At 43.0% G+C, this 24,310-nt stretch overlaps 1 protein-coding gene across 5 annotated transcripts in view; it reads left to right on the forward strand.

Moving 5' to 3' along the window:
• ZNF148 (zinc finger protein 148) overlaps positions 1 to 24,310 on the forward strand; it is a 61,083-nt gene that overhangs the window by 14,051 nt on the left and 22,722 nt on the right. For 4 of the 5 annotated variants that reach the window (XM_032793977.2, XM_032793980.2, XM_032793978.2 and 1 more), the window contains exons 2-3: positions 22,330 to 22,675; positions 24,090 to 24,215. In XM_032793977.2, coding sequence (XP_032649868.1) covers positions 22,346 to 22,675; positions 24,090 to 24,215 — 456 coding nt within the window. In that variant the 5' untranslated portion in view covers positions 22,330 to 22,345. Of the gene's footprint in view, positions 1 to 21,755; positions 21,930 to 22,329; positions 22,676 to 24,089; positions 24,216 to 24,310 lie in introns of all 5 variants that reach the window. The other variant, XM_032793976.2, reaches the window with a different exon arrangement.

A 24,310-nucleotide genomic window follows, 5' to 3' on the forward strand; every position in this document is an offset into this window, starting at 1 on the left:
TACCAATGCCACTAAGGTCCAGGCTCAGTTTCAGTGGTCCTTCTCCAGAAGAGTGCCTGTTCCAGAGAACTGTTAGAGTGTTCTCGCCTGAATTGCTATTGAGTCATTTCTGAAGTGGGTTAATGGATTAGTATAAACGTGTTTCCAATTCCCATTCATGAAACGGCTCTAAGACATCCTCTCTTTTTGTATCATCCCTTTGGCTTGATTTAGTAATAGGCTTGAGTAATTAAAAAGTTAGGGAGAAGACTGAAGTCTGGTGAAGGCCAACCCACTTGGAGTCTGTGATGGAGGTTAATAGGTTTTTCTTTTTCTAAAAGTTCTCTTAGTTTAGACTAGAGTGAGGAATTATCTGGCAGAACTAGTTTGGATTGTGGTAGTCTGGTGAATACAGCATGCCAGTGAGCCATAATGGATTCAGCAGTAATTTGCTCTTAACACTTTTTCCTCAATCTTTGGACAGTAGTTCAACCAGGTTAGAAAAGATTGGTTTATGACTGTGGTATCAATATTTAAGATGAACAAGATGTGTGTACCCGGTCTGTCCTGGCTAAGTTTCAGATTTCAAGATCAGAATGGTTCTCAGTGGGTTTATTCTGACCACAAATGTCATGTACCTCTTTTGCTGCCAGTGGGTTAGCGATGGGCTTGCTGCTAGTAAATGTCAGTGATTCTGTGTAAGTTAATAAGGTCTTGACTATGGTTAAGTGTGTGAAGGTGTGGGCCTTAATTTAAAAAAAATTCTGTATTGTTCTGGCAGTTTTGCCTGGTTTCTAATTTTTCATGTTTGGGAAGGGTTTTTGAGAAAGGCATGACTTGGGTGTTCTGTTCCCACCAGTCTGTGGTTGATTAGTTATTTTATTTCTTTCAGTCTATGTTCAGACTGTCTTGTAATACAGACGTGTTCTGATCAACTTGCTGAATGCTCTAATGATCCCTGCTGATAATGTTAGATACTGACAGCAGCCTTTGACACAGTTGATAGCATGGTGTTGGTGGCAGGCAGCTATTCCTGACTGTGCTGAGCAGAATTGTTCTTCAGTCACTGAGTTCCATAACTGGAAGAGGGATTTCAAAATGTGGTGATAGACATTTTCTCATCATTACTCAACGCTCTTCTTTATGGAGTGTTGCAAGGTTCTCTGCCCCCTGTTATTCATTATGCGTAAAAAATCAGAAGCGGTTATCATAATGGAATATTGCCTGAGATACCTCTAGGGCTGATACTCATTTTAATGTGACCCTTACTATCCTCTCCTCTTGAGGTTCTTATACAGCTCTCATCATCATAGTGTCTTATCACCTTCCAGAAGTGTGTTAAAATCATGATTAATAACTGTCACTTGTATTTCTCTTTTACTCTCTCCAGGAGAGTGTTGTACAGGAATTTTTAATTTCTATTTTATTTTAATATATGTACACTATACTGTGTGTTTACATAAATACAAGCAAAGTCAAATAACTTTTTCCTTGTTCTTGCAGTGGTAATAATGTGGTTTATAGTCGCTCTTAGTTACTGTGGGAATTTTTTCCACAATCTTGGGTGGGCCCCTGAGAGAGCTCTTTCTCCTGCCCATGCAAGCTGTACCTTTACTGTAGACAATTGCAGTTCTGTTGTGCCTGAGGAGTGGAGCTGTCAGCTGTAGTCCTTACTCCAGAAATTTAGAGGGGCTCTTCTAGGTATCCTGGACCCAGGCTGTTGATGGCCTTGAGAATCAGGACTGAGACCATGAATTTTGTATTCTTAGGAAACAGTATAAAGAACAGAGGCCAGGGTCCTCAGCTGGTCTCATGCTTACCCCCGCTTGTTGTTTCTATCCCCACCTCCCAGTCCAAGTGTCCTTGCTCAGACAGTCCCAGTGCAGACAGAAGTCTGTTGAGCATGTGCCAACTGAATTTTATCAGAGGATGATAATTTGACCAAATTTGTGTGGATTTTCATGGGGTATAAGAACCTGCAGGACTAGAACATGGGACCATGAGGTTCTGGGTTGTTGACACTTCCTCATTGCAATGGGAAGCTTAGGCTGGATTTCTGCTGGAGGACACTGTGAAGCTGGGCACTGCAGGAAGTACCACTGAACAGGGCCTGTGTGTCTGCCTCCCTCAGTCCACTGATTATTAGTATATCAACTAGGAAGCCATCTTGGGGAGCAACCTGAGCAATGATGCAGACTGCCTCCTTGCTTCTGCTCCAGACCTTGCCTTGCTGTGGGCCTTAGTCTCCAACTTCTGACCCTGGTTCATCCCCAACTCTGCTTTTTGCCTGTCCCCTGACCCTGACTCCCTAATATCTTGACCTGGCCACCCATCTCCTGAATGCAGCTTCGTAACTGATGGATGCACACAGGCCACCTGTGGATGAGCCCTGACATGGGGGTGGAAAAGGCACAGCCCTAATACAAAAGCCATCCCCTGCCAAATTCCAAGTTCCTTCTCCAAAAGATGGGGGCATTAGAGCTTTTCAAAGAAAAAGTCACTAGAATTTTTTAATATGGGCAAAATAACATGGACAAATACAATGGGGTATTTTTTCTTTGGCCTTGCTCTCAGAAACTGCTGAACTGTTTTGGCTGAAATAGTCAAAAAAAAAACAAAAAACCCCAAACAAAAAACCAGACCAAATCAAAACAAAAATTCAGCCCCTGGCAGACATCTGGCATGGAAAATTTCATCCAAAACAGCTGAAGTTTGGCAAAGATATAAGCAAGTGAAAACAGAAGTGTCAGGCAACCTTAAATAAGGCAGTGCTACTATCCCACCTATAGTAAAGCTAAAGCTAGAGCTAAGACTTCTTATTGTTTAAGTTTCACAATGTAAGGACACAGATACCATATGTATTCTATTCATTTCAACTGTACAATAATAGAAATTCTAATGGGTTTTTTAAATATTGCATTTATTAATGTTGTACAGAAGCTGATAATACAGTATCACAAGATTCATGGACCTTTCCAGTTCAGAAAGTAAACAAATGTTGCATATTCTATTTTCATCCATGATTTTTTGAACGGCTAAAGTGTGGTTGCCTCTCTGGTTTGTGGTTTTTAACTTGCTTTGTTGCTGAAGTAATATGGAAAGCTTTTTGAGACTTGTGTTCAGTATTGTTACAGTATGATTATGATAAATGGTCAACTAATATAGAATTTAGAAAAACCAGGAAGTTCTAGACTATAGCCCTAAACCTCTAAAGATTTTCACACATGCGCTGTGAGAATGTGGCTATTCACAGTGCACAAAGTTAAGCATATAGGTACATCTTTGCAGGATCAGGGCCTATATTGGCACAAGTTCAGCAACATAGTTATTCACAGGGACATGTGCTGAATGATCTGAGTCTTAAGAGGGTTTCAGTCATACAGTACAGTTAGAATTCTCTAATTTCATGATATATCAACTTTTTTTGTGTGTGTTGATTTATGTTTGGTAACTTGCTTTGCAATTCAAAACTCAACAGCTATAATTTATTACCATGAGTGATACTTTTCTTAATTTCTAAGGAGGGTTCTGCTGATAGTATTGTTTTATTAATATGAAGGATAAAAATACAACATGTTAAGCACTTATAGTTTTTAAAGCATTATTAGGTCATTTTGCCATCTCTCTCTTTGTCAACATAAAGAATTGCAGGAATATTGCCCTATTTCCTCCTGTAAAAAATTCTAATGGTTAAGTTTGAGAATTTTAAATACAAACCCTCTGCTGGTGTAAATTTTGGGCTAGGTAAGGTTCCTACACCAGTCTTACCTTTCCTACTCACCAGTGTACATACAGTTAGGGTTTGGACTGAGTGGTTCTGGCAAAATAGGAACACAGACACAAGAACAAGACACGAAATGGCCTATGGAACTGGACTGGAGGCTTTTGTGTTTGTTTTCCCTACCTGAATTTTGTGATGGATTTATTTAAATCCTCCACTTGTCTTTTGTTGTGAGAGTGTGATCTGCTGCTGGTACTTTTTTTTTTTTTTTAATGAGGTTTCATTAAAAGTTGCTTATTAGGGAAGGTTTTTATCAGTTATACCTGTGTAATTATACTGATATAGTTATACTGATATAACTTATTCTAGAATAAAAGTGACTTTTTTTGGTTTACCTTAACCCTCTTCGAATTAATGTAAGCCTGGGTTCTCTCACTTCATTGCATCACAACCCCCTTCTGACAACAAAAATTGCTGCGTGACCCCAGGAGGGGGGCCTGAATCTGCCCGAGCCCTGGTGCCCTGGGTGGGCTGGGATGAGGGTTGGGGGGGCAAAGACAAAGCCCAAGGGCAGCGGGTCTCAGGCTTTTGCCTAGGTGGTGAGGGTTAGACTTCAGCAAGTCTAAAGCCAGCTGTGATGAAAATGGGGTCATGACCAACAGTTTGAGATGTAAGCTAAACTGAAAAAAGGCACTCTTCTATGGGATCCAGAACAGAGAGAGTTGTCCTGGTATAACTATATCTGTTTAAATTCACACCTTAGCTTATGTATAACTTTTCCATGTAGACAAGCCCGAAGAATAGACGACATGTCTGGAGATGTCCAAATGTTGCACCAAAATTTGTTAAGCTTCCTCAGTTTACTATTTGCACGAGTCGACTCAGCACAATTTTCTGCTGGGGGACAAAACACTAAACCTTTTTCCAAAGATTGTTGTGGGAGATAGGATATAGTGGGAAGAACCATCACACTTGTATTTTCTAGCTTCAGGTATTTGTTTCCTTGAAATCTTTTTTTACCTTTAGCTTGGTCTAAAACAATACCCAACAAAAAAGGAAGAGTTGCATTTTGAAGAAGCAATATTATCAGACTATTTCTGTTATGGGGGATGGGAGGAGTATTTCTGCTCTGAGGCCATTTTATAACTTGAATCACATTGTATCTTGATTTTGTTTTATTAACATGGCATCTAGTTGATAAAGATATGATAGAATTTCCATTATACACACTATTTTTACATTTATTGCTGGCTGAAATTTGGAATGCACAGTGAGAGGGAGTTAGTGCCTGCATCTGTTCATAATACATTATTTAATTAAATTTCCCCAGAATTGGCTGATAACTTTCTGGGGGGAACTTATTTACCATTTATTTAAAAAAAAATGCAGATGTTCCATTTTGGAGTAGGATTCCCCTCCCCCCTTCCCTTTTTTCATTTTGCCTCTGTAAAAAGATGGAGAAGGTGAAGGGGAGGAAATGAAAATGATGAAAACTCAAAACTTTTTGATGTTTTGTTTGAAACTCAGAAAATTTAGAAATAAATTTTTAAAACGTATATAAACATTTTCATTAAAAAAAGGCCATTTTTCATTAATTTTTTTGACAAAAAATTTCAACAACTTCTGTTCTACAGTAGTTAGGTAGGTAGATAAATAAAAAGCAGTGTGAAACCTAAAGATCTACAGCACTCACTTCACCTCTCTACAAAGGAAAAAGGACTGTAAGCTGTCTAAACTCCTACCTGCCACATGGGGACACAACCGCAGTACCCCTAACCCACCCAGCAATATCGTCAATCTATCCAACTACACACTCAGCCCAGAAGAAAAGTCTGTCCTATCTCGGGGACTCTCTTTCTGCCCTGCCACCCCCACCAACATGATACAGTTCTGTGGCGATCTGGAAGCCTACTTTATGCCATCCACAGCCTCAGAAACCACCTGACATTATCATATCAAAGAGGCTGATAAAGGAGGTGCTGTTGTCATCATGAACAGGTCTGACTACCAAAAGGAGGCCGCCAGACAACTCTCCAATACCAAATTCTACAGGCCACTTCCCTCAGATCCCACTGAGGAATACACTAAGAAACTGCACCATCTACTCAGGACACTCCCTACACTAACACCGGAACAAATCAACATACCCTTAGAGCCCCGACCAGGGTTATTCTATCTACTACCCAAGATCCACAAACCCGGAAATCCTGGACGCCCCATCATCTCGGGCATTGGCACTCTCACTGAAGGACTGTCTGGATATGTGGACTCTCTACTCAGACCCTATGCCACCAGCACTCCCAGCTATCTCCGTGACACCTGATTTCCTGAGGAAACTACAATGCATTGGTCACCTCCCAGAAAACACCATCCTAGCCACCATGGATGTAGAGGCTCTCTACACAAACATCCACACACAGATGGAATACAAGCTGTCAGGAACAGTATCCCTGATGATGCCACAGCACAACTGGCTGCTGAGCTCTGTGCCTTTATACTCACACACAACTATTTCAAATTTGATGACAATATATATCTCCAGATCAGTGGCACTGCTATGGGCCCCGCATGGCCCACAATATGCCAATATTTTTATGGCTGACCTGGAACAACGCTTCCTCAGCTCTCGTCCACTCACGCCCCTTCTCTACCTACGCTACATTGATGACATCTTCATCATCTGGACCCATGGGAAGGAGACTCTGGAAAATTCCACCACGATTTCAACAGCTTCCACCCCACCATCAACCTCAGCCTGGACCAATCTACACAGGAGGTCCACTTTCTAGACACCACGGTGCAAATAAGTGATGGTCACATTAACACCACCCTATACCGAAAACCTACCGACCGCTATGCCTACCTTCATGCCTCCAGCTTCCATCCCGGGCACATCACACGATCCATTGTCTACAGCCAAGCACTGAGGTACAACCGCATCTGCTCTAACCCCTCAGACAGAGACCAACACCTACAAAATCTCCACCAAGCATTCTCAAAACTACAATACCCGCACGAGGAAATAAGGAAACAGATCAACAGAGCCAGACGTGTACCCAGAAGCCTCCTACTGCAAGACAAACCCAAGAAAGAAACCAACAGGACTCCACTGGCCATCACATACAGCCCCCAGCTAAAACCCCTCCAACGCATCATCAGGGATCTACAACCCATCCTGGACAATGATCCCACACTTTCACAGGTCTTGGGTGGCAGGCCAATCCTTGCCCACAGACAACCTGCCAAACCTGAAACGTATTCTCACCAGCAACTGCACACCGTACCATAGTAACTCTAGCTCAGGAACCAATCCATGCAACAAACCTCGATGCCAACTCTGCCCACATATCTACACCAGCGACACCATCACAGGACCTAACCAGATCAGCCACACCATCACCGGTTCATTCACCTGACTGCACGTCCACCAATGTAATATATACACCATCATATGCCAGCAATGCCCCTCTGCTATGTACATCGGCCAAACTGGACAGTCTCTACGGAAAAGGATAAATGGACACAAATCAGATATTAGGAATGGCAATATACAAAAACCTGTAGGAGAGCACTTCAACCTCCCTGGCCACACTATAGCAGACCTTAAGGTGGCCATCCTGCAGCAAAAAAACTTCAGGACCAGACTTCAAGAGAGAAACTGCTGAGCTTCAGTTCATCTGCAAATTTGACACCATCAGCTCAGGACTAACAAAGACTGTGAATGGCTTGCCAACTACAGAACCAGTTTCTCCTCCTTGGTTTTCACACCTCAACTGCTAGAACAGGGCCTCATCCTCCCTGATTGAACTAACCTAAAGCTCATGCTCCAAAACGTCTGTTAGTCTATAAGGTGCCGCAGGATTCTCTGCTGCTTTTACAGATCCAGACTAACACAGCTACCCCTCTGATACTTGATATGTGAGAGCAGATAGTCATTTTCTTTCCTCTTTTATTTACGCTATCAGTTTTTTCCAGATACTTCCCCTCTCTTTTCTTTTGCGCACGTTATCTATTCAATCATTAAAATCTCCCAAATCCTTCCAAGGCTATATTGCACATATAAATTTACGTTTAAGATTTCTGAAATGCACACAATTAGTATCTCAAGGTGCATGTTAATTATTTAATAAAATCAACATTATTTGTACAAGAATAAAAGGAAAAACACATATATATACCCATCCACCACCAGTCAAAGTGAGAAAAGAGCTTGGTCTTGCATTCTATCCTGATGTTAAACAAGCTGATTCTTTCCTCTGGGGTGTCTGTTCTACTCCAGTGAGTAGTCACTATCATCCTAATTATCGAGTTAGGTTAGGTTAGTTCTGATGCAGTCATTTGGACAGTGTACAGGCCACAGAATACATCATGCAATTCCATGATGTGCTGTCCTGAGTCAAATCCGGTGCATTACAGGATGGAATGGCTGTGAGAGACAGGGATCTGTTGACACTGTCCAGCCATTGTGTTTTAGGTCTTCTGGGGGTCTTTTCCATCCTGCTTTCATTGGGTCAAAGTAGAAAATGAGTCTTGCAGGGAAGATGGTAGGCATTTGAAACGAATGACTGTACCACCTTAGAGGGTGTTGGGAGACTGTATGACAGAGCACGTCCTGTTTAGTTAGAAAATGGAGTTCTTCATTAGACTTTAATTCATGCCATTTGATATTTTTAGATCATTTGGACATGCTTCATCTGAATGGTGTCCAACCTTTTTTTTAATCTGGACAGAGAAGCACCATGTTTCAGTCCCACAGGTCAGAACACTGACCACAGAAGCTTTATTTATCCTCAGCTTTGTCTCTGTACTTACCAGGGTGTTTGGTTCATGAAAGACATTCTTAATAAAATGCCCCATTACTGATGAGTTTTTGAAGTGCAGGCTTCACGTTCTTTGTTGACACTGCTTGTGTTATCAACAACACAGACAGTGTTGGTGAAATCACTGACAGTCCCAGATGGATGGTAATTCATATGCCAAAGGCCACAACATATTCGCAATTGGAAGAATTTTGGGTTTACCTCCAATTAATTTTCAGGCCAACTTTGGCTGCTGAGTTTTCCAGAGATTTGAGAGCCACAACCAGATTGTCTATTGATTTGACAGCTGGAACTCTATTGTTGGCAAAATTGATGATGGTAAGTTTCTTATCATCAAGACATATGCCTAACCTGCATTTACTTATTGTCTGGTTAAGCATTTAATCTGTGACGGCACTGAAGAATTTTGGGGTAGTAACGTGTCCTTGTTGAACATCCAACCTGATTTTGGAAGAAGGCAGTTCTTTTCCAATTTACAAGAACGAAGCTTGAGGAGTCATCATGTAGAAGGTGAAACATTATACAGAACTTATCAGGGATGCCTGCGAATTTCAAGATCAGCCAAAGTGATACCCTGTCAACAGAATCAAATGCCTTGATATCCACAAATGTAACGTGAATGGGGCACTTGAATTCTCGTGCCATCTGAATAAGCTGTGAAGATTTGCTCCTTCCGTCATTGACTAGCCGGAAATGAAACCAGTTTGTTGTGGTCTTGTCTTATTGCTTAAGATATCAGCAGTTTGGGCCAAGGAGACAGAAGCAAAAACTTTCCCTGGGGTGGACAGAAGAGTAAAGCAACAATAATTACAGCAGTCTCAATTGCTGCCTTTGTTTCCAAAATGGTAGAATATCACTTTTTTGCCCATCGCATGGGACTGTCTGCTCTCCGGATGATAATGAACAGTATCTGTAACCATAAAATAATAGCTGGCCAGGAACTTTTTAACAGTTCTGCAGGATTTTCACAGAATCCTTCATATTTCTTCCACCTTATTTCTCGTAAGCTTCTTTACCACTCTATATTTTGTTTATAGTGAACTTGTTAAGATCATTTTGTGCAGAATGGGTCAACTTGGCAGTGGCTATCAGGTTACATTATCAGGACACATTTCTTTTCTACCCACTGCCAAAATTTGTCTTTTTGTTCTAAATAGGCGAAGGAAACAATATTTTGCTTTCAAGACATTTTCAGTTAAGTACCTTTTACATTCTGAGCTGGGGGGTTGGAGTAGGCTTGAGAGCCCAAGATGCTGCCTGAGCCACAATATCCACACTGCTTTTTTTAGCAAGTCCGTTTTCCCAAGTGGAAGGCTCGTTCCTAGCTTTAGTGTAGATATATCTTTAGATCTCCTTAATGTACCAGGAATCTTTGGAAAAGCGTATGTGAGGCACACTGAAACTAACTGTACTAAGGTGCTGTAGTTGGGTTTGTCTGAGTAGCTGTCTTTGAAACAAATCAACATGGTTCAGTGGCTCTAGAAGGGGTTCTCACAACAATTTTTTTGGTGGCCTTTGAGTGCTGTCACCAACTCTTGCTGGTGGCCAATATGACAATTTTTCCGAAAAACATAATTAACTTTAGGAAAAACAAATAAATACACACACATACCAAATCTTTGTAATTTATTTATGAAGGGGGTTTTTTTTTTTTGCAAACTCAATAATAATAATAATAGGCAGTTGTCTCTATTCTTTAGAAGACCTAACCAGAATAGAAACACAAATAAGGTACTTTTCATGTTGTTGTCTTTTTTTGTTGTTGTTTCTTTTGCTTTTTTGGCTTTTGTTTTGTTTTGAAATAGAATTGCTAGCTAGTAAGTCTGCTTCTGTGAAAAGTGATATTTGTATGTTTGTTAATATCATTTTTCACTGCCATTTCTCAGCAGCAGACTTGTTAGCTAGTGGGGAGGCAGTGAAAAGTGGTATTAACAAACATACAAATATCAGTTTTCACAGCAGACTTACTTATTCAGCCCTGGCAAGCTGGGAGACAAAGTAAGCCTTGGATGGGGAGGTGGGTAGGGAGGCATTGGGAGCCAGGGGTGATGGGGTGGATGTGTCAGGGACTGGGGAAGGCAGCAGGGGCCAGAGGTGATGGGGAGGGGGGTGAGCCTGAAGCACAGTGGCCGGAGCCTGCCGCCACATGGCTGAAGCTTGCCACCTACCACCCCATGCTGAAGCCGGGAAGCTAAGCTCCACCATACATGAGAAGGTGGGGAACTCACACCGGCTGTCTGCTCCTCCGGCATTGTGGCTCCAGAGGGGTGCAAGGCCCAACCCCTGCTTGCAGACCCAGGCTAGGGACCAATGGTTTGTGTCCCCTCTCTCCCCCCTCTGCTCCCAATCACTGCCCAGATGGCTGTGGCTGCAAGAAAAGCCTCTGGTGCCTGCATGTGAGAAATGCAGTGTTCTGCAAGCAGTTGCTGAGCATTGTATCAAGAGAGAAAGAAGCTCTAGGATGGAGCAACTGTTCTGAGGTTGTTTTTTCCAGTCTTTCTTTTTCTTTTTCTTCCTTCCTTCCTTTCTTTTTCTTTCTTGGTATACATATCCATGCAGTCTGTCCTGTGGAGCCCCACATTCAAATGCCTTGCTTGAGGCAATAAATTTGGGGAATCTCTAACAAGCACAATGAGCACCTTAACTCTGCATTTCTTTTAGCTTTGGAGCATTTAAGTTACGCCTTTTATGTTACCTTTTTTTAATTGGACCTCTGTCTTTATTGAGAGATTTTTAACTATATTTTCAAAGATGGTGCTAAAAATCTTATTAAATAAAAGTTTTGAATCCCAAGAAAAAGATTGCTGTGTGAATCACAATGTTTTATGTCAGGAGATATCCTAATCTACACAAGTATGTAGTGTGTATTATCATGGCTTCTGTCAAGGATAATCTTATTTTGGGGATGTCTTCTTTCACAGATGTAGCTTGTTCTAACTTACTTGTTGACTTACTACAGGTCCAGGTGAATTATTTTGAAAACTTCAGCTTACTTTTTCTGGTCAGTCTGTTATTCTGCCAAGAGCATTTTTTTCTTGGTTTCAGTTAAAATAATATGAGTCTGCTTACTGAAGCAACCTCTGCCCTCCTTCCCGCCCTCCCCCCTGCAAAGCATCTTGTGGTCAACTGTGCTTGATTTGCTGAGGCAGTTCCAATCAGGACACGTCTCATTTGGACTAATAGCCTATTTTTATATGCTTTTCTTTACTTTCATGTTGTTTGGTACTGTGTTTAGATTTTATGTAGACTAGATTGTGCTTCATCAGTTGTAGTGTTATGCTGCAGATTGAGTCCTCATTATTTTTGTATGAAAGGCCAGATATCTAAAAACCTGCTTTTACTATGCACCTGAGGTGACTCAAGATCAGAGCTTGAAAAATGTACCTGATGCCTACTATCTGAAGGACTAAGCCAACTAATCAGTGTGAAAAGCAGCCATGTATTCATATCCTCACAATTTAAACGAGTAAAACAGCTGACAATATATTACAAATAAATGCGATATACTATCAGTGTGTGTCCTCTGCTAGGCAGCTGCTGCACATTACCAATTGTTCCTCTAGCATTCTGCTGTTATGTTTCACCAGTCTGCCCCAATTCATTGGTGACAGCAGCAGCAGAGTGCTTTGCTCTCTTTCTGAGACCCCTTTCTCATTATTCTCCATACCTTTCTACCAGGAAATAGTTTTAAATCCAGGAATTCCTCAATTTGGGGCTGATTTCAGAGCAGTGTGACAATATTCTGCATCTGGAGCAGTCCCTACCACTGCATTCAGTGATGCCTTGAACAGATGGACTGCAGCCGCTGTTTTTCACAATTGAATGCTTGCTTTTTAGCAGCTTGCACTTCCCCATCTTAGCACCTCTCCAGCTGGTTCCTATGAAGGCTGCAGTGCAATAAGCTAATACAGCAGTAGACCTCAACATGCACAGAAGCATAGAAATGTAGGGCTAGAAGGGACCTCAAGAGATCATCTAGTCCATCCTCGTGCACTGAGCAGGATTAAATATACATGGACCAATCCTGACAGGTGTTTGTTCAACCTGTTATTAAAAACCTCCAAGGATGGGGAATCGGCAACCTCCCTCAGTAACCTGTTTTAGTATTAAATTATCCTCATAGTTTAAGTTTTTCCTAATATCCAACCTAAATCTCCCTTGCTGGAAACTAAGCTGATTACATGGCCTATTCTGTGTGAACATGGGAAAACAAATGATCACTGTCCGCTTTATAACAATATTTTACATATTTGAAGACTATGATGTCCTCCCTTGGCCTTTTCTTCTCTAGACTAAACATGCCCAATGCTTTCAATCTTTCCTCATAGGTCCTGTTTTCTAAACCTCTTATCGTTGTCATTGCTCTCCTTTGGACTCTCTGCAGTTTATTCATATCCGTCTTGAAGTATGGTGCCCAAAACTGGAAACAGTACTCCAGCTGAGGACTCATCAGTGCCAAATAGAGCAGAATAATTACCTCCCATGTCTTACATATAACATTCCTGTTACTGCTTCCCAGAATGGCATTTGCCTTCTTTGCAACAGCATCACACTGTTTACTCTTATTCAATTTGTGATTCACTATAACCCCTGGATCTTTTTCTGCAGTACTACTGCCTATCCAGTTTATTCTCCATTTTATATTGTGCATCTGATTTTTCAGTGCATGGAGCAAAAGCACAGCAAAAGATTACTTAGGTATGGGGGGAAGGATAGCTCATAGGTTTGAGCATTGGCCTGCTAAACCCAGGGTTGTGAGTTCAGTCCTTGAGGGGGCCACTTATAAATCTGGGGCAAAAATCAGCACTTGGCCCTGCTAGTGAAGGCAAGGGGCTAGACTCAGTGACCCAAAGTCCCTTCCAGTTCTAGGAGATAGGTATATCTCCAATTATTTTTTAAAAAAAGTAGGACATACCATGATTGAGGTTCAGCATAGTCTACACCTGGGATAAAGATTAAGATTTCTCTTGTTCACCTTCTTTGGAGTCCTTCACCCTCATGTCAGACATGTTTAAAGGACTTTGTTCACACCCCTTCCAGGAAGCTAGCCTTAGCCAGGGCTTTCACTCCCTCCCATTCACATGGCTTACTAAGCCAGAGGTATCTCTATATCTCTACAGTCTTTTTATCATTTGGATGGGGAATTTGAGCCCCTTCCCTCCAACACGGAGTGTACTACATGAGAAAGCTGTCCTTAAAAGACTTGGGTCCCCCTCTCACTTTTCTTCTTTGAGTCCAAATCCCCCATGTGGAGGCCTAAGATCATCCTGCCCCCTTCAACTGAACCATCTCCCTCTCATTTTAGGATTACTGTGGTCTATTGTTGCAAGTCTTCTCCAGAAAACCTTCAGCAGCATTGACGGAGAACTACTACTTCACCCTGCTGCCATGAAACCCCAGTTACCTCAAAAAAAATTTCTATAGATTACAGTTTCTCTCTCTGAGATCATTGGTGACATTCCTGGTGCACTTCATCCCTTGAAAAGGGTGAACTCTTCTTTGGTAATATGTGCTTCAGACAACTGGAAATACTTTTTAACTTAGATGAGATAACCTAACCCTGCTTTAAACATTGAAGAGTTGGTGTCCCTTCATTTGAAGAGAAGTGCCCTGAAGATGATGCTTAAGAAAGGCTTTAGAGTTGCTTATACACCTCAACCCCGATATAACACGACCCGATATAATACGAATCCGAACATAACACGGTAAAGCAGTGCTTGGGGAGGGGAGGGGGGCTGTGCACCCGGTGGATCAAAGCAAGTTCGATATAATGCTGTTTCACCTATAACACGGTAAGATTTTTTGGCTCCCGAGGACAGTGTTATATCAGGGTAGAGGTGTATAACTATCCCTGGAGACAGTAGTCTGTTCTGACTAGATCCCTCCCAAGCACATACTGTCTGATCAGAAAAAAAATACCAAGTTTAGCAGGATCAAGTTTTCAAATTGTCCTTTGTGATACAGCATGGCCAGAGGGCAGCAGGAGAGTGTTAGCAGGGAATCTTATTCCCTGCAAGGGGAGGAAGGTTTGCTATAGATTAACTAGAGCACCTGAAGCCAGTTAGAGCACCAGCAGTCAGTCATGTGATAAAAACCCCTGCTTCAGTCAGACAGTGTGGGAGTTGGAGCAGGAAGGTTTGGTTGGAGCAGAGAGCAGTTTGAAAGAGTTGGAGCAGAGAACAGTTTTGAAGAGAGACCAAAAGGAAAGTTTGGAGGAGTGCTGCGGTGGGCTGAGAAATCCAAAATAACCCTAGGTAAGGGGCACCTGGCTTATGTAGAAGGAGGGCAAGAACTCCTTCAGAAGCTGAAGGGCAGGAGAGGGAAGCAGCCCAGAGGAAGGAACCGCTAGTTCAAGTGGTTCACCACAAACCTCAGGGCCCCTGGGTTGGGACCTGGAGAAGAGGGCGGGCTCAGGTTCCTCCCTCTCCACTCCCCTCCTCAAGGACAGTAGTGGGGTAATTAAAATACCGATTCAGAGACAAGCAATGGCACCCTGAACCTTCTCCAAAGAAGAGAGAATGCGAGACCCAGCATAACAGTACCAGCAATTTGCCGAACGTGGTGTTAGGGGTGGGATCTGTGCGCTGGGGACTTAGACCAGGGTTAGGCAAAACCCTCCCATCCTTAAGATGGATGACGTGGTCAAGGCCCTTATACAAGCCACCGCGGCCCAGCAGGGGGCTACCCAGATCCAAGCAACCGCCCAACAGGAGGCAACTAGAATGCAGTAGGAGATCAATCATCTGTTGAAGAGTCAGGCTGCTCAGGACCAAGACCTGGTGAACCAGATGAAGGCCCTTATGGAGCAGAATTGCAACTGTGAAGGGACCCAGACCGTACGGGCTAGCCATTGCCTACAGAAAATAACACGGGAGGATGATGTGATCGCATATCTCCTGGCTTTTGAAAGAGCAGCCCTGCGGGAGGCCTGGCCCCAAGATCAGTGGTCTGGTATCCTTGCCCCATTCCTGTGTGGGGAAGCCCAGAAGGTCTACTACGATATGGCTGCAGAGGCTGCAGCAGATTATTCCCAGCTGAAGGCAGAGATCCTGGCCAGGTTCGGAGTAATGACGGCATTGCGAGCCCAGAGGTTCCATGAGTGGCGGTATATGGAGGACTAGACACCCCAATCACAATTGTTTGACCTGATCCCCTGACCCGGAAATGGCTGTGCCCTGAGGCCCTTAGCCCTGAGAAGATGATGGAGGTACTGGTATTGGACCGGTATATGAGGGGGCTACCACCAAGTCTCAGGTCTTGGGTTGGCCAGAATGATCCCTCTACCTATGATGAGTTGGTCTCCCTCATGGAAAGACAGCTGGCAGCCCGTGAACTGTTCCAGACCCCAGGTGGGGAGACACGGCAATCCAGGAAGCCAGCCCCAAACCCAAGGCCCCGGACTGTCGAGAACTATAGGAGAACTGTAACCGGGAGGAAAGACACTGAGGAATGGCTCGAGGCCAGGAAGAGACCTGGGGGTTTGGGAATAGAGATGGGGGGCCGGCCAAATAGCCCCAGGCAGAGGGTGACAACCGGAATAAGGGGGCGGTGTTATGAGTGTGGGGAATTGGGGCATATAGCAGTCCAATGCCCCAACAAGGAAGAACCTATGTAGTGTAATCTGGGGGGTTACGGGGAGCAATGTGACCTAATCGGCCTGGTAGGGGTCACAATGACCTCACATGGATATACCAGACCAGTAAAAATGAATGGTATAAAGACCATAGCATTAATAGATTCCGGGAGTGCTGTTACGCTGGTCTTGGGGAAGTTGGTGGGAACAGACCAACTAACCCGCGCCAAAAACGCAGGGGTAACGTGCGTACATGGCACCATGAATTTTTACCCTACAATTCCGGTACGGATTGAGATCCAGGGAATACTACCAGGGTTTCTGCAGGAGTGGTCCCCAAGCTCCCCTACCCTGTTTTAATTGGTAGAGACTTCCCCAGGTTTGAGAGCTTACTTACCCCAATAGAGCCAGGGGAGGGTAGCAACCCTCAGGCTGAGACGGAGGCAACTACAGATAGCCTCACCCCAATGTTTGCTGAATTTATTCCAGAGTTAGTCTCATCCCCTGGAAAACCCAGAAAGTCCAGGCGAGAACGAAGGGTAGATAAAAGATTAGGGACCAGGATTCTAGCAGAGAATCAAAAAACTTCCCTTGTGGGTAGGCGAACCCGCTCAGGGGACCAGGAGATGATTCAGGCCAAGGAAGACTCAGAGGCAGTTCCTAGCCCAAGTGGGAGCACCCCAGGGGAAGAGTAGAAATAGGCCCCTAGAATTAGGTCAGTTCGGTACTGCACGTGAGACTTTGGGCAGGACCAGGCCGAAGATCCATTATATGCGAACGTGAGGGAGGAGGTAGTGGAAGTAAATGGTGTGCCTGTGGAAGGAAAAATCAAAGGCCCAAGGCCATATTATGTGCTCAAACGTGATCTTTTTGTACAGGATAGAGCAAATACGAGGGGAAGAAGTAGAGCAACTCTTAGTCCCCACGGAAACACATAAGGGCAGTACTAGAGTTAGCTCACAGTCATCTATTTGGGGACATCTAGGGTAGACAAGACACTGGATAGAATCCTAAGAAGGTTTTATTGGCCAGGGATACGCGCAGAAGTCCAGCGTTATTGTGCCTCCTGCCCTGAATGCCAGTTGCATAGCCCCCGACCTCACTTGCGGGCCCCATTAGTACCTTTGCCTATTATTGACAGTCCCTTTCGAGAGGATAGCCATGGACATAGTGGGCCCATTAGAAAAATCGGCACGGGGCCACACCGAAACGTACTAGTCATCCTTGACTATGCCACGCGGTATCCAGAGGCCATTCCTTTAAGAAACCCCACATCCAAGGCAATAGCAAAAGAACTACTACAGGTTTTCGCCAGAGTGGGCATCCCTAAGGAGATCCTGACAGACCAGGAACCCCTGTTCATGTCAAAACTAATGAAAGACTTATGTGCCCTGCTCTGCATCCAGGCCATACGGACCTCAGTCTACCATCCACAAACAGATGACTGGTCGAGCGATTTAATCGTACCCTTAAAAGTATGATCCGGAAGGTGGTAGCACAGGATGGAAAAGACTGGGATACCCTTCTACTGTATCTAATGTTCGCTATACGGGGAAGTCCCCCAGGCGTCCACGGTTTTTCTCCCTTTGAACTATTATATGGACGCCACCCACGCGGGATATTAGATATCGCCAAGGAAGATGGGAAGAACAACCCAACCCAGGAAAGAATGTCATTGAGCATGTGACACAGATGAGAGAGCGAATAACTCGAGTAACCCCGATAGTACGGGAACATTTGGAAAAAGCACAAGAGGCCCAGCGGACATATTACAACCGTCGGGCGAAAGTACGGAGATTTCAGCCGGGGAACGGGGTGATGGTGTTAGTACCGACAGCAGAAAGCAAACTTCTAGCCAGCTGGCACGGACCATATGAGATAGTGGAAGCCATTGGGGAAGTGAACTATAAGGTTAGACAACCAGACCGCCGAAAGCCAGAGCAAATCTACCACATCAACTTACTGAAGCCCTGGCATGACCGAGAGACGTGTCTGGTCATTCCGAAGGAGCTCTACCTCAGACAGACGACCCACAGGGACAGGTAAAGATATCTCCTGAATTAACCCCAGAACAACGAACAGAGGTCATGAAATGATCCACCGGAACCAGGACGTATTCTGTACACAACCGGGCCGAACGACACTAGTCCACATCATATTGTCACCAGCCCCGGAGTAAGGGTGACGATAAGACCATACCGAATACCGGAAGCTAAAAGGGAAGAAATTAGGATGGAAGTGAAGAAGATGCTGGAACTCGGGGTCATTGAAGAATCCCACAGCCAGTGGTCCAGTCCGATCGTCCTAGTCCCCAAGCCTGATGGCACCCTGAGGTTTTGTAACGACTTCCGAAATTGAATGAAGTATCCCACTTCGATGCCTACCCGATACCACGCATTGATTGACGAGCTAGTTGATCAGTTAGGCAAGGCCCGATACCTAACCACTCTGGATCTGACCAAAGGATATTGGCAAATTCCCCTGGCCAAGGATGCCAAGGAAAAGACTGCCTTCTCTACACCCGATGGCCTGTTTCAATACACTGTCCTCCCTTTCGGACTCCATGGGGCCCCTGCAACATTCCAAAGACTTATGGATAAGTTACTACACCCATGCCAAGTATGCCGCCGCCTATCTAGACGACATAGTCATACATAGCCCTGACTGGGAAACACACCTAGAAAAAGTAGAAGCAGTGCTGGACGCCCTGCAAGGGCCGGTCTCACTGCTAACCTCTCAAGTGCGTGATAGGACTAGCTGAGGCCAGATACCTCGGGCATGTAGTAGGGAGAGGTTTGGTAAAACCCCAATGGAACAAAGTGGAGGCAATACAAGGTTGGCCTCGACCAATCCAAAAAAGCAGGTCAGAGCATTTTTAGGGATAGTAGGATACTATCGGAGATTCATCCCTCATTTCGCCACAAGAGCAGGGCCATTGATGGATCTGATAAAGCTCGGGGCCCCAGATAGTAAAGTGGACTGGATGCGACAGAAGAAGCATTTGCAGATTTACGGACAGCCCTATGCTGCCATCCAGTACTCATAGCCCCAGACTTCGAGAAGGAATTCATCCTACAAACGGATGCCTCGGAGGTGGGGCTCGGTGCCGTCCTTTCCCAGATGGTAGGGGAGGAGGAGCACCCCATCTTGTACCTCAGCCGGAAGCTCCTCCCCAGGGAACAAAAGTACGCTGTTGTTGAAAAGGAAGGTCTGGCGATAAAATGGGCTATGGAGACTCTCCACTACTATCTCCTGGGGCGGTGGTTTACCCTCGTGACAGACCACGCCCCGCTGCAGTGGATGCACAGGAACAAGGAGAGGAACGCCAGAGTGACGAGGTGGTTCCTCTGTCTGCAACCTGTCCGTTTTCAGGTCCAGCATAGAGCTGAAAGCCAACATGGCAACGCTGATGGCCTATCGCGACAGCACTGCCTCTTGTCCCAAGTAGCCCAACCCCTTGGTGTTGAGCAGGGGGAGGGGATATGTGATACAGCATGGCCAGAGGGCAGCAGGAGAGTGTTAGCAGGGAGCCTTATTCCCTGCAAGGGGAGGAAGGTTTGCTATAGATTAACTAGAGCACCTGAACTTTGTTTCTGCAGACCATTTCAGAGCAGATTCAACGAACTGTCCTTTAGGTCTGGGTACTCCACTGGTGTCAGATTACTTCTTCGCAAAATCTGTGCTAGAATATCCATTATGTATATAGAAGGTGGTAATTGGGCTACTGTAAGATGACAGGATGGCACTAGAAGCAGAAAGTTAAATGAGAAGGTCTCAAAATCCTCTCTCTCTAGCAGTATATGAGATCGAGCAAGGCTGAACTGGCAAACAGATTGGCAGAGTTAGAAGGAACTCTCCTCACGAGATTGGAAATTTAGGACACCTTCATTTATCTGACGCAGATGTGCTTCCTTCCACAAACAGATTTGTTTGCAAATTTTATCAAATAAGAAAGTTCTGAACTTTTACTTTGTTCCAGACTCTTGACAACAGCAAGATTGGACAACTGCTTTCTTCTTCACTTGGGATGGCCTGCAGAGAGACTTTGCTACCTTCCTCAGTGAAGACAAACGATTGTTGATCCTCGTCACCCGAAACTGCCCCTACAGACTGTGGTTTCTGCATCTTGCAGGAACATCTGTCTCTGAATCATTGATATCCACACTTATGGAATCTTGCATACCGAGCCCTTCTAACATGACAGTTTTCAACATTTTTGTTGAAATCTAGGAGGATATCTATTCTGGAAAAATACAAAGGGTCTGGAAGCCCTTTTTGTATGGTATTGCTCACTGGAATATTAATTCCACGCAAATGTGTTTGAGTCCCTCTTCTCTAGTATCATCAAAATCTTTGTTCTTCAGCTACCTCATAGGTAGGTTGTAGATTTGAGGAGTATCAGTCTTCACTTTTTTGTCTCAAATGTGTTCCTCCATTTTCATATTTCCATATTTTTGAAGGTTGTTGGTTCCTTTTTACTTTCTTATTCATTTATTAATATCTTTGACCTTTTGTGTGCAGAAGCTTGGGTTTCAGTATCTCCCAAAAAGCAAATGAAGCCACATCATTAAATCTTTTAACGATGTCAGTGCCTTACATATTTAGGATCAGGCTGAGTGAATACATCAGTAGTCAATCCATTCGGACTTCCAGCAGTGGAAAGTTTACTGGTACAAGGTCCACTTTATCTTGAATATCCAACATGCTTCACTCTTTTGACTTGGCTGTTGAGCAGCTGAGCTTGAAAAGGGGGAGGATTATTAGACAATCCTGCACAGCTCAAAAATCAGCCACCTCTCTGACATATTCAAGAAGTTAGAGATTCTTGCTCTTGTGTGATAGGGCAGGCACAGATCCTCTCCTGTCTTGACTAGTTTAATGCTGGAGAATGGTAATGGAGAATGTTTAATTCTGTTTTAATTTGCTTGCGTGAATTGAATATTCATAAGAATCAGGACTACCAATAGTACTGTCTGGAATCAGGTATAATGCAGATGAGTAATGTGTAATCTTTATCACTCAGTTCTGTCAGTGGACCACATTCCTAACGTCAAATGCTCCTAGGCCCCACTTGAGGCGAGTCTGCCCTTCATGCCAGATTGCGTAGTGGGTTTGTGAAATGAACAAATCTTCACTAGAAATTAGGATAAATCCAGAATCCTCATTATTTTTCTCAAATCACTGCAAGTGTTTTTTGAGACATATTTTCTATTTTCAAACTGAAAACTGAAGTTTAAACATTACATGTTGATCTGTTTGATACAAGTTTGTGGATGGAATGTATGCTTTGCGAGTAGCAGGATGTTAAATTGGCTGTAGGGCATCACAATGTAATTCTTAGGAGATGATGGAGAGCCCTTCTGTACTGCTGGTCAAGATGGTTTGGCTTCTTTGGCTATTTAATTGGACGATTAGAACATTAGGGACAGAGCTGACCCAGAAACTAATTAGCTAAAAAGCCTAACTGAGGTGGAGCTGAGCCTCCCCCTCAGCATGATGAACTACTGCCTATTTCCTACTATGTTTTTGCACTATTAATGGTGGCAGTGTCTAAGCCCATACACCCTGACGCATGCTCTAGTGTCAGAGTGGGTGTGGAGGTGATCACCCCCCTATAAGTATGTTTAACTACTCCTCTTCCTTCTTTCACGTGCAATAACAGCAGCCCAAGAAGAGCCAAAAAATTCTCCTTCCTCTCCCTTGTGAAGATAAAGCTGTTCTGGTAGCCTGGGGCAGTGGTGACAGGAGAGACAGACAGCGCATACAAAGGGAAGTGGAGAAGAGAGAACACAGTGAAAGGAGGCATCTTCAGGAGAGGGATCAGGCACAAAAAAAGGTGGGGAGAGGATGGGGAAGAGAGGCAGAAAATTAAAAATGGAAGCAGTTTGCTTCCTTTAAAGGGTAGGGAATGTATTTAAGTTTCTTTTGGCTATCAGTTCATATAACTACTGTATCACCCCATTATATTGGTAGTCAAAAGACAACCACAACTCAACTACAACCTATTTGAAAGTGTGTGCGTGTGTGTGTGTGTGTGTGTGAGAGAGAGAGAGAGAGAGAGATTGATCTCCTTTAGCTTATTACAATGAAGATGAAGTATTGAAATCCTGGACAGTACTTATAAGAAAGGCATGTGTTTTTGACTATTTTGTAAAATCTTTTTTTTTAAATGTCAAGTAAATTTTTAAATAACTTCCCCATTTGTAGATATTCACTTGCTATACTTCTTTTTGTAGGCTAGTGCACTTAAGCATGAATATTGAAGACAAACTTGGAGGATTATTTCTTAAATGTGGTGGCATAGACCAAATGCAGTCATCCAGGGCAATGGTAGGGATGGGTGCAGTATCTGACCAATCTTCAATATCTGGGGAACGGCAAGAAGCAGTGCTTCAAGACCGGACTATGGCACATCAAGAAATTCTTACAACAGATGAAGTGTTACAAGAAAGTGAGCTTCGACAGCAAGAGATGATTTCACATGATGAACTCATGGTCCATGAGGAGACGGTAAAAAATGATGATGAGCTGGAGGCTCAAGATAGACTTCCTCAAGGGCTACAGTACGCAGTCAATGTTCCTGTAAGCATTTTCTTCGTGAAATATTGCACACTCATTTAGGAAGCATGGTTTGGTAATGTTGTTGTGTTATGTAAGGAATACATTAATGAGTTGTTTGCATTTTGATTATAAAAATATTTATTAATAATAGATGCTGTTTATGAAAATGTCTTTAGCTGCTGACTGGGTGAAACTCAGCTCAGTTAGAGGGCCGATACAAGGCCCTATACATCATTTAAACCAAGCTTCATGAGCTTAAGTGTGGTATTAAAAGTGTATTACAACCTTTTGTACGTCATTTGAGTTGAGGTGAGTTTCGCCCAGCTGTATTTCATTTTTATATTAAGCATCTATTTATAAAAAAATTGATAATTATATTGTTTTGTTACTATATGAATTGACTGGTTAACATTAAACCCTTAAAAAAACACACAATAATAAATTTTAAAGAGCAAAGATAAACCAGAATAAGTAATATTATTTAAAGGACCTGGATGATTTATTTGTTTTATGCAAAGCACATTTCTTTTTGCCATCTTGAAGCATTTCTGTACATGTTTTTAAAGTATATCTCATACAGAATTTTAGCATTTGATAGCTGTTGCTTGCATTCATGCTGCAGGTCAAACATATAACACTTTGTAGATGGCCATATATGTCTTCCTTGATATTTAATAGAGAGTGTCTTCCATCTACTACAGGGAGAATAAAAATGGCTTCCATTTCAAAATAATGCATTATTACTGTAAAGTTTGGGTGTTTACTGAAATGTCATTGATTAAAAAAGATGAGTTATATAGGTGTAAAAAGAAAGAATAGTCTTTTCGACTGGAGTTTTATTAAAACACTGTACAATGAGAGGGCTTTCCTTTTAACTGACGTTCAGAAATTGTTGGGCCGTTTAGAAAACATACCAGGAACATTTAAGAATATAATCTTTAATAAAGTTGACATTAGATCAAGAAGTATTACTGGGGGAAAAGTTCATTCTCTGTATTTTGGGATTTTTTAAATTTTTTTTAGCTCAAATATATAGTCAATTAATCTGTTTCTGTTAAATCCTGGCATTGACAATACGACAGGCAAAAGTAATATAGGTATGAAACAAATGAAAGAGTGATTATATGCACATATGAGAGATTTTGATATACACTAGGAGTCACAAGGAAACACTACAGGTCAGCAAGAAAAGCCTAAATTTTTTGGGATGAATGAAGAGGTACAGCAAACTGTAAATCTATAGAGAATTTTTTCCTTTCTGCATTTAAGATATTGATTACTCCCTTTTTGTTAAATTTCTGAAGGAATGAAACCATGGGACAATCCCTTCAGAAAAAATCTTAGCCTTTGTTTCAGCTGTTTGTCATCTGAAAATGAAAAATTGCTCTTTTGTAATGAGAACCTCACCTGAAACTGGCACTTTGTATCTTAACAGATCAGTGTAAAGCAAGAAATTACTTTTACTGATGCATCTGAACAACAGAAGAGAGACAAAAAACAAATACGAGAGCCAGTAGATTTACAGAAAAAGAAGAAAAGAAAACAGCGTTCACCAGCAAAGGTAAGATGGATTTTGTAAAAACCAAGCTTGAAAAGAACCTGTAGATTTACTATGACTTTGACTGATTTCATTAGAATTTGAAGTAGTTATGTCGG

This window comes from Chelonoidis abingdonii, chromosome 10 (assembly GCF_003597395.2).
Source record: "Chelonoidis abingdonii isolate Lonesome George chromosome 10, CheloAbing_2.0, whole genome shotgun sequence".
Taxonomy (NCBI): Eukaryota; Metazoa; Chordata; order Testudines; family Testudinidae; genus Chelonoidis; species Chelonoidis abingdonii.